The 10,981-nt window shown below is 46.7% G+C and overlaps 1 protein-coding gene across 2 annotated transcripts; it reads right to left on the minus strand.

Annotated features, from left to right (window-relative positions):
- Positions 1-493: 493 nt before the first annotated feature.
- Positions 494-10,061, minus strand: nek6 (NIMA-related kinase 6). Of its 2 annotated transcripts, none has more exons than XM_070924261.1 (10): positions 9,989-10,061; positions 5,481-5,582; positions 4,797-4,937; positions 4,474-4,536; positions 4,165-4,275; positions 3,967-4,075; positions 3,618-3,725; positions 3,378-3,472; positions 2,881-2,994; positions 494-2,332 (listed from the first exon to the last, which is right to left on the minus strand). In XM_070924261.1, exons 2-10 carry the CDS (start codon positions 5,556-5,558, stop codon positions 2,222-2,224), a joined length of 930 nt encoding a protein of 309 aa, XP_070780362.1. In that variant the 5' UTR covers positions 5,559-5,582; positions 9,989-10,061; the 3' UTR covers positions 494-2,221. The 2 variants fall into 2 exon arrangements, with proteins under 2 accessions (XP_070780362.1, XP_070780363.1); XM_070924262.1 differs by having other exon boundaries at positions 5,481-5,579; positions 9,989-10,038.
- Between the last annotated feature and the right edge of the window lie 920 nt (positions 10,062-10,981).

Here is a 10,981-nt window from a genome sequence, read left to right on the forward strand (position 1 = left end):
GTTGGCTCATCAAACACTTTATGTTGCTTATGAATATTTGCCGGCTGTAGTGTGTGTGTGTGTGTGTGTGGACGGACAGGAAAAGCTAAGGAAGAGAGCCGTGTAACAGGAAACAAACGAGGGGGTGTTTGGTTTGATAAGGCAACCGCATCAAACATCTTAATCTTGAGGCCACTGGAAAATAAAATGAATAAAAGGCCCTGGGGACTGATGGGAATCTGTCGGTTTAACAAATATAACTGCAATTCATTGGGTATCAGCATGAGATCCTCTCAACTTCAATTTTGCATCACGATATGTGAATATTTTGGAAGATATTTTCTGATTATGTCATGGAAAATCAGTTGAAGCTAGTGTCTTAGCTTTTTGTAAAAAAAAAAGAGGAAGTGCTTGACTCCGAGCTAAATATAATCCCATGTTGCGCAGAGAAGTACAGCTGGTGAAAACATGATGGCACAATACTTTTGAGTGAAAAGTCACAATTCCATCAAAGTACAGTAGAGCAGTGATAGCCTTTCTTTTATTAGCATGGAGTACAAGTCGTCATTAACAAACGAATTAGACGGGCTCCTTTACATTTTTCCGAACATACTCTTTCATTTCGTTCTGTCTCGTCAAAATGGCGTTCACAGCATCCCGTTTGCTCAGTTTCACAGTAGCGACGGCTAACATTTTAGCACATATAAACACCGAACAGGATCGGAAACTGCGCTCTGGTATTATACATACACATTAAAAAAAAGAAAGCTGCAATCATATGCAACATCCACCAGCCTGGCACAAACTTCACTTTCCCAGGGCATAATGACAATGATTTCTTTGACCTTAACTTAAACAAAAGACGCTTTTCTTTCTTTCTTAATTCAACACTGAAAATGATATATGAAATATATAGAAGCATTTCGGCGACATAAAAAAAAAAGAATATAGCGAGTTAACTGAGGAGCCGAGAGACGGTGAAGTCGGAGGTTTGGCGCGGGTTATGCAAGAATTGCATCCAGGAGGGAGGACGGCTGCTTAAAGAAAAGCCCGGTCCTCTGCACAAACCCAGACACCTGGAAGCCAAGAGGGGCTGAGGCGGATGATCATCTGAAGATCTAAAACTTCATCATGTTGCACAGAGGCGACGGCGCGGCCATGACTTCAGCAACTCTGCGCTCCTATGACGTCGGCAGAGGCTGAGATACCCGGACTTCTAGTCTGCAGTGTGGGTCAAGCTCCTCCGTTTCCCAGGATGCAACTCAACCAACCTTCCCTTGGACTCTGCGCGGCTGTATTGGAAACCGGCCTGCTACACTACTCAGTACGTAAATGCAGCGTGTAGTTCGTACTGAATGCTGCATTTCTTCGGTAGCGTGTAGTAGGCGGTTCCGAATACAGCCCGCGTTTATATCTCTCTTTCTGTTGTAAATGTGTTAACGTCGCAATGATGTCCTCAGGGTTGTTTTATCAGACTAAATATGATAATAATGAAGCTCCTCCAGTGTCCCAGAAGACTCATTATATAACGGTTTTCACAGGCTGAGTAGTACGAACCATGGCGAGCAGACATGGTGACTGTGGCGCTTGCATGGTGGATCCTACCTACCTAAAACAAAACCTATAGTCAGTCCGTTTTGGGGGGAAGAAACGGGCCTGAAAACCTGAAGAGATCCCGGGCCTGGGAAAAGTTCTAAACCAAACCCCAGCCACTCTGGCTTCCATACATACTTCTCCTGATCAGAAATAAATATCACGACGTCAAGTTTTCTGGACGGCTAGGCAAAGCTGCGTCCGTTCAGAACTCATCCTCTGAGAAATCGGACTCAGTAACTGCTAATACGTATTTACTAATTGTCCCCCTAAATGTGCTTAGATTGACAATATAAAAAAAAAACAACAACAACAAAAACGTATGATATGATTACAATAGTAAGGAGGATAGATGACAGCTCAGCGCTACTGCACACAGGGTATGAACTTGGAATGCAAACCCCGTGGAGCCCAGCGTGGTCTCATGAACGCAACGTTCCGAGAGTGCTGCAACACTGGCGCGCCTCTTTACGTCCTCCGGGACAGAAAAAGAAGTGGGCGTTTGAATCACAGTCCACCTGTCCACAGTCTTTCCGTGGGTTTTTTTTCCCCTCCAGTCCGGATGAGGGTGGTGCAAAACATAGGATCAGGCCGGAGCTTTACTTCTAGCGCTCCTCAGACTCACGAGGCTCGGGAGTCGTAGCGGCGCTCAGGTGCTGGAAGTCCACATGTGCATCTGCTTGGCGATCTGCAGCACAAAGATGATGTCCGGCCGCTGGTCCGGGTCCGGGCTGATGCACATGCTAACCAGGTCCCGCAGCTGTGAAAAAGCGAGCGGCGTTAGTCCACCTCTAAATATATTTTTGTATGTATATTAATTTATTGTTCTATAGCTCCCACTATATTCCTCATTCCTAAACCTCAATTGAAGAGTCTTTTTCGGCATGGCTGCCACGCCCTCGCACGCTACCTCGTGGGTTTTGTAAAGTGTTACATACAAAACACAAGTGTTCCAAAACACTGCATTTTGGGAGAACATTTTTTTTTTGTTTGTTACAGTATTAAAAAACAGTGCATTTGTTGGGGACTATTTTCAGCAGTGGATGAATCCACATTTGGTGCTCTATAGTCATAATATAATAAATGTTATTTATATAGCACTTTTCTTAACAAGGTTACAAAGTGACAAAAAAAAAAAAAAAAGAGGGATACAGGGGCCTACGATTTCTACATATTGTTGACTTGCTTGTTGGGGGGGGGGGTTAAGTGTGAGCTGGTTAAGGGCAAGGCTGATTCTGTGTCCAATGGGAGTCCCCCGATCCCCGTGATGATTTTTTTTAACTGATTTCTGTAGGGCCGTACTCCTACCTTGTCAGAGTAATGGTCAGGTGGGAGGGGGGGGTAATCGCACTGCTCGATCTTCTGGCAGAGGGAGAGGAGGTTCATCTTGTCCCCGTAAAACGGACTCTGCAGCGCCGCCATCTGAAGGAAGAGGAAAGAGGCAGGCTTGAAGTGCAAGGAAAGGCTGAGCCGGAACATGTCCCCATACCCACACTGGTGCCTGGTCTGCCTGCTTACCTGCCTACCTATACCCTGCCTGAAAGCCTTCACCACCTAATAAATCACTGAAATTGGGAAAAGTCCATTCATTCTCATTTGCCCATTGCCATTATGCCCGACCCCCGACAGCTTCCAATTCTCTCATCGACGCAGAAATAAAAATCACCAGCGAGGCACCGGCCCAGCGAATAGAAGACGTCACAGCATCCATAATTCAGAATTTCCTTCAGGGAAGTTCATCATTTATCTGAATAACTCATAACCTGTCAGTAAAAGAAGCGAGTGTGTGTGTACGTGGAGCTCACCTCGTACAGGAGACACCCCAGGGACCAGATGTCGGACTTGAAATTGTATCCGATCTCGTGGATCCTCTCCGGTGACATGTAGTAAGGCGTCCCCACTGGGACAGAGGGAGTTCCAAAAACAAAAGTTTAAAAAGACATGATTTGAGCATGCATGCACACCTGCATTAAGAGCTAATGTGTGTGTGTGTGTGTGTGTATATGTGTGTGTGTATGTATGTTCTGTACATACGTGTGCTTTACCTAAGGAGTGAGCTGCTGTGGTTTTAGAGCTGAAGAAGCGGCCTAATCCCAGGTCACCCAACTTCACCTCCCCTGTGGCCGTTATGAACACGTTGGCGGGCTTAATATCTGGTTCACACACACACACACACACACACACACACAGAGTATGAACGCTACGTCTACAACCGTACACGTTGCCTTCTCTTGTTTGAATTTTGACAGTTAAAATGACACTAAAAGCAGAGACAGAGGTTGGGAAAGGAAAGACAAACATGAACGCAAATCAGGTGAGAGCCAGAGGACGGACGATGGAAGTGTGCACAGGTGCACGAGGACTGTTGGGGGGGGGGGGGGTGTAGCTGTTTACCGCGGTGCATTACTCTGCGTGAATGCATGTGCTCCAGGGCGCTGCACAGCTGCACGAAGTACTTCCATATCGTCCTCTCCGGAATGAGTCGCCTCTTCTTCTTGAAGTACTACACAGGCAGAAGGAGGGATTGTTAGTCCGGAAATTCAGCGGCAAGAAAGATTGCCTCAGAGGACTTCTTCGTGGCCATGTCCCGACCTTTATCATCTGGGACAGATCTCCGGCGTCCGCCAGCTCCAGGACAATGTTGAGCTCGTTGTCTTCAATGAAGGAGTCGAGGTATTTGATGACGTTGGGGTGATTCAGCTGCTGCAGGGGACAAACAGGAGAAACACACGGTTGCTCCCAGACTCAAACTCGCGGTCATGAAATGAGCTGCACCAGTGGACATGGTTTAAAACAAGCGGCCCGGGCAAGCATTCAAATGTTTTGCCTGAGCTTGTGCCCTCGCCCTCGCTTGTTCCCCTGAAACAATGCTTCGATACGGCCGCGGCTGACCCACGTTACCTTCAGTAGATCTATCTCTTTGATGCAGTCCTGACGGGCCTTGGCATCCATCATCTCAAAGATCTGCAGTGGCGAAGACAGAGGTAAATATGAACTTGTTCTTCCAACTTCGAAACAGTGTCTCTCGCCATTGCATAGTTTGTCCACCAGAGAGCACTGGCAAGTCTATTTTTACACTGTAAGATGTCCTGTTAAATACACATATTGGTCACAGACCAAGTTTAAAGCTACAGTAGGCAACATTATTGAATTATGATTTTGGTTAATATCTAACTTAAGAAAAAAATGGGTCTCAAAACCAGACACACTACTGAGTGCTGTACCTGGACTTTCTTGAGTGCAACCAGCTGTCCCTCCAGCAGGTATGTGGCTTTGTAGACCTCGCTGAACTGGCCCCGACCAATCTTCTTCTCAATCCGGAAGTTGGCCAGGGTGCAGCAGTACTTGCAGCTCGGCACGTTTTTCTGCACAAGAGAACGCGGTGTGAAAGCAGTGCTGTGCGTTTCAGCGCGCTGCGAAGCCTACGTTTTAGCCGTGGACTGTGCATAAAGACGGCCGACGCGTCTCTGCTTTTCCTCCCGCTGTGCGAAAGTGAAGCCAACCTCTCCCGGATACTGATTACAACCAAACTGATCAGAAAAACTAACACTTGAACAAACATCAGCGTGATGAGAACTACCTGAAATGACAGAAACCGTCTTTGGGGAAAAATGTATTTGATGTGTACTTTGACTTTTTTTTTAACTTTGCCCCATGTCCCATCTGCTTATGACCTATACTGCAGCCGGCCACCAGGGGGCGATCGAGATGTTTTGGCTCCACTTTTGGGGAGCTGTCACACGTCGTCCATCTTTATGTACAGTCTGTAGTTTCGGCCATGAAATTGGATTGTCAGAGTTTAGAAGGGTGGGGGGTGTTCACACATATTATGGAAATGAGGAAATACGTTTTAGAACAGTGTAAGTACTTTGAACCTGTCTAATAACACACTGGTTTAGACGTCCTACCTGATCCTCCTGAGCAGAAATCTTGTAGAGATTGTTGTGGTTGTCTACGGCGGGCTGGTTGTTGTTCTGTGCCTCCATGGTGGCATCACACCCACCCTGCTGCTGTGACAGAGGAGAGAAATGTAAATTGAGCACATTTAGCATAAAAAAATAAAAAAAAACAACGAAAAAAGATGCAAGGTGACCCGCTGCATGCATGTGGTCCGCTTCTTAAACTTTCATAATGACTATGCACATAGAAACTGTGTGTGTGTGTGTGTGTGTTAGAGACTGTACTCGAGTTACCCAAAGTATTAATGACTTGTTTTGACCACATACAGCTGCTAAAATGTCTACGCTGGGTCATGTTGAAACGTGCTCCCTATCCTAAAACATTACAAGCATTATTCTTTAAACCCCCCCCCCCCCACACCACCCTCAACGCCCCACCACCACCACCACCACCACCACCCCATCTCTGATGAGTCAGCTTTAAGTATTTAGCTGCGTGGACATGTGCTAACCTGCGCTCACCTTAACCTCCTACCATTAAAATGTTAGTGATGCCAACTGGGTTACACCACCGGGTTGGATCTGTGTCTCCAGCCAGAGCTACATTTCCTAAAGGTTTTCATGTTTTACCTCTTTTTTTATTATTATTATTATTATTATTATTATTATTAATAATAATATTCATTATCTTTATCTTATTGTAACAGGCACATTTATGTGTTTGGTATTCATTTTGAAAGGTCAGTGGATGTGGTTTGCCCTCGACTCCTTGATGCCTATCTCTAATCTCTCCAGAGACGCTGCTTGTGACTTTTCATTCATGTTGACCCCGCGCTATTGACGCTAATGCGAGACACCGTGTCAGTTTAAACCCACGCAGCCGTTTCCTCTTCCTCCTCTGTCGCAATGGAAAAACAGAATGCTGCAGAAATTCAGTAGAAGGGAGATTCTTCGCATTACGACCGAAAACAAACGTCTCCATTCTCTAAACTCTGAACTAGGTGCGACTGTGAGCATGAATGTGTTTGTTTGTTATATGTTTGTTACCAGGAAATCCTGGTATTTTTAAACCTGGGCCCTCATTTTGCATATTTCCACTAAATGAGGAAAAGGTTTGGAATTGGTCCATCGGACGGGCTGCGACATAATCCTGCGAAAAGTACCTTCAAGGCAAGTTTGAAATAACAAATCTACCTGAACTGCAAAATTGCTAACTCCTGACCAAACCTGCTCTGCCAACACGTTGCTCACATCTCACCCTGTATCACTTCTGCTCCCTCCAGCTATTGCAACAGCCTGATGGTCATTCTGGGTTAGCCCTCCTCATTCGCCGAATACTTGACATTTCTTCGGGCCACCTCGTGACGATTGCCCGGCAGCACTGGCACCGGCCAAACGAGCGACAACGATCCGTAGGGGAGTCCCGTCGCCCCGCCAAAAATTCCTGAATCTGCTCTTTGTCTTCTACCATCTCTGCAGACATGTCTCGGACAGTGTCTCCGATCAAATCACAGTCGTTCTGCTACCAAGCTCAGCCCTTTTAGATAAAGTTCGTATTGTTATTTTGTCTTATTCATTGTTGACTGACGCCGTTGTCCAACTATGCAACACACAATAGAGGTAAAGGAGGCTCAGGTGAGGAGAGGACACAGGTCATGGAACGCGGCATAGATGCAGCAACCGGACTCAGCTGCGCACTGGATTACATGCTAAAACTAAAAACACAGTAATAATTGCAAACAATAAAAAGAAAACAGTGACGTATATAAAAGTAAACGGAGCTCCAAGTTGTTCCCAAGAACCGGCCGGAGTTCCTGAAGTCCCCCCCCCCCCCGATGAATCTTGTTCGACTGCCTCCATGCAACGGGCTCGGATGCAGCCGTGGACTTCCTTGTCTTTGTCGGACCCACAAAAGTTAAGTCTCCTTTCCTGCAACTCTCCAGGCTTTTCCTGCCTCAGGATAATGTGCATTACTCCTCATCTTCATTAGAGCCCCCCCCCCCCCCAAACAAACACATACACACCCCAAGTACCCCTCTCTCAACTGAACTGAACTTTAATGCATTCTTGGGAGTTGAAAGGACCCCTCCCCCCCACACACGAAGATTATCTGGAGTCCTTATTTAACGTATTTGATCAAGGGAAATTTTCTGATCGGGACTGAATTTGGTTTCTGTTGATTCAATGGCATTTTGTGCGTGAGAAACTTTTGTGTTATTTGGTTTTTGGTTTAAATGACAGGGTTTTCACCTAGCAAGATCAGGTTTTCCCCAGGAAAGGCTGTTAGGCCCGGTGGCGAGTACCTTTTTGTGGGGGGTGGCGGCCCCGGCGCAGGAGATTCCAAAATATGACTGAAGTAATGTGCTGTTAGAAATAAGTCATATTATTCATTTGCATTGCAGGGACTCACAAAGACTCTGCGTTTTTCAACAACAACGAAAGAAATTCAATGCGAGTAAATAATATCAACTTCTTCGCAGAGAGTCCTGATCGGCCACCGAGTCTTACAGCTGGGCACATTTCCACCACGGCAAAAATAACTCAAAACAAACAGTACGGAGTGTTCGTACTGTTTGTTTTTTGAGTGTTGAACGTCACGCTACGCACAGTGAGGGTAAAGAACGCTGATCTCAGACCTGCTGTGTTCTTATGGTGCGCTCACGTTTTAACCAACAGTCGCTGGCGACTCTGTTTCAGAGATACAGAGATAGACTGACCCCCCCCCCCCACTGTAACTGTAGTACATAGGTTAGAAAACGTATGCACAGCCAGGGGGTCGACTTAGGCACGGTGGGCTTGCAATACCCTGGCATAACCTGTCCGGGGTTGTCTTTCCAACTTGTTTCTATCAGTTGTAAAGTGACAGGTAAGGATTTGCACCACCCAGCTGTTGCTTTCGATATTTGGGGAAAACCCCACGCTACAAGGTGACACAAAGCAAATATGTAAATAGAATCACATGGTAAATGCACACAGAGGTCCTCTGGGAATGACTCACCGCTCCTCAACTTTCTGAATGACAAAGACTTTGGGTTTTGTTTTTTTTTTTAATGGCGAAAGACAGAGGGAAGCTAGGTTAAACATTCAACTCACCTACTGACAGTGTCTTTCCAACCACCTCAATAGCACGTGTCAAACCTCCTAAGGCGGAACATCATCCACACCCCCCCCCCCCCCGCACGCCTCTCTGATGTCAGACTTGGGAGGGTCGCGTCCAACAATTTCTGTGACTTTAACCTGACGATCGCAACTCCCTAACCCAAACTCCGACGGTCAGAGCGGCAGAGATCGACGCGTTTTAAAGGCACCCAGTGAGGACGTGTGACGGCATGGCTTCCTGCTGGGTGGGCACGAACCGGCCCCTCTCAGTCAGAGGAGGGCCACTGGCTCCCTTGTCACAGCTGACACGTGACTAATTTTAGCCAGTTATTTGACCTTGGGTGCCCAGGCATCCTCATAACCACCAGCAAGCCACCTCTTCAACCCCCCCCCACCACCACCACCATCCCAGCCAGTGTTAACCCCTGCTGCTACTATTCCATGTGATGCATGTTCATTTATACACCACAAACACATACACGAGGTTCAGCTTTCACACTGCATGTAGAATGTAGCGTGTTAGCATGCTGTTTTCCTCACTGGAGGTGTGTGTGTGTGTGTGTGTGGTGTAATAAGCCAGACTTGGTCTTGAAATTTGGTTTCACATTTTATGCCAGGGGCCAAATTCAATACCCTTTTTTTTTATTATTAAGTAAGTTAAAAGGAGGGGTAAGAGTAGCCAAGTTGCATTACACTGTAATGAAATGTTAGTGTGAGACTGCAGAGGTGAGCAATGGCTCGCAGGGGTTTCCTGTTATGAAAGAACAGTCTACACAGAGGAAATAAATATCTCAATAGCTCGATTGTGTTGCGCTAAACAGCAGCATGACTTCATTAAGCTAGCCTGACAGGCAGCCGAGCATTTTTAAACCGACCTGGCGGTGGCCACATGTTCGTCCATGACGAAAAATGTGGACTGGAATTGAATTTCAGCCTCGGTCGATATTACGCTATTTCGTCCAACTTTCGTCAATTTCGCGTAACTGTCCTGGGGCTGACGCAGCGCACGGCCAAAACTGCGAGTGAAAAAGAAGACGAAGAAGAAGAAGAAGAAGAAGGAAAAATGAAAAATAAAAATCGAAAGTGTTTAAAACCAGACAAGCGGGACTTAATACAGCCTCGCTTCCGTCCGAGGCAACGGGTAAATATCATTTCCATATGGTGGCAGCAGGCTAATGTCGTTGCTAGCTAGGCATGTGCTAAGTAGTGTTTTTGCAGCTTCGCAACAACATGGTAAGCAGCCCGTGCCCTGGTCGGTGAGGAGGTCCGCGCGACACAAACCACGCGAGTAAATGTCAACAGCGAGTTGGCTCGCGCATAAAACTCGTGCGTGCTAACTGTTTGTTTGGTTTTTTTTTAACGCGTCACTGATGGGCTGGAAGACAGCCGTTTGAATAGTGAACGCTTTCGCGTCTTACCTTGAATAAGAGTCAATTGCGTCCTGCGTACTTCAGGGCTTTGAGCAGTTTCTGCAAGTTGTGCTGGTCCGTGTTGTTGTGCAACTCCTCATACCGTCAGACAGACCCCCCCCCCCCCCCGCGCGCCGCCTTCGCCTCCTCCTCCTCCTCTCTCTCTCTCTCTCTCTCTCAGCGTCGCTCTCTCTCAGCGTCGCTCTCTCTCTCTCTCTCTCTCCGTCTCTGCGCGGTTTGTGCCGCCGCTGCCACGCAGGCTGCCCAAGCGGCGCACGCCGCGCTGGCAATTTGCTGAATGAGGGGAGGGATACTTCAAAGTCCGTGATCTCCGCGTAGTAAAGCGGCGGCGAGGTAGTGACAAGCGTTGGCCGGAAAAGTAGGTCAGACGCCACAGCTTCCTCCGTCCTCAGTCACCGCGCCGTGTGTAGGGTGGGAGCGACTGTTTGTTTGTGAGAGCATTTGCACGTGACAGAAAGTATTACAAAGTAGTAGTAAGCAGTATTCTTCACTTTTTGTCGTTTTATCATCAGCTGTAGAAAGCACTACTTCACAAGATTTTAGAAACACTGAACTCATAAGCCCAAGTACTTTAGCCCCCCACCTTCTCAGATCAATTTGAAGAGATGTGAATATTCTGCAAACATAATTGAGATACAATATCTATTTTGTTCGACTGTGTTAGTCTTTTCTTGTAACATCTTTTAGTTATTTACTAACAGCTGTACACCTCAGAGTTTCGCTCTCAATTCTGACGGTAAAAAATGTGTTAAACGGACTTATTTTTCATTCGTTATTAATTCCTGTTTAAAGAGCTCAAACACTATTTCGCTGCCACACTCGCACACTGTTTCAAAAGTTCCAAGGGTGTTGCGCTTCTGATTGCGTGGTTAGGTGTAGTCAGAAGTGTGCAAAAGTGATGTCACAAAGCACTGACACACCCCTAAAGTACACTTCTGGATCACTGCAGCGAGGTGAGAAGTTAAAGGCCCCGTATCATGC

This window comes from Enoplosus armatus, chromosome 18 (assembly GCF_043641665.1).
Source record: "Enoplosus armatus isolate fEnoArm2 chromosome 18, fEnoArm2.hap1, whole genome shotgun sequence".
Taxonomy (NCBI): domain Eukaryota; kingdom Metazoa; phylum Chordata; class Actinopteri; order Centrarchiformes; family Enoplosidae; genus Enoplosus; species Enoplosus armatus.

Excerpts from the sequence above, each read along its gene's own strand:
- nek6 (XM_070924261.1), bottom strand. The coding sequence starts at position 5,558 with ATGGAGGCACAGAACAACAACCAGCCCGCCGTAGACAACCACAACAAT. Across the intron at positions 4,076-4,164 it reads ATCTGTCCCAGATGATAAAG|TACTTCAAGAAGAAGAGGCG; the intron begins GTCGGGACATGG and ends CTGCCTGTGTAG. Across the intron at positions 2,333-2,880 it reads CTGACCATTACTCTGACAAG|CTGCGGGACCTGGTTAGCAT; the intron begins GTAGGAGTACGG and ends GCTTTTTCACAG.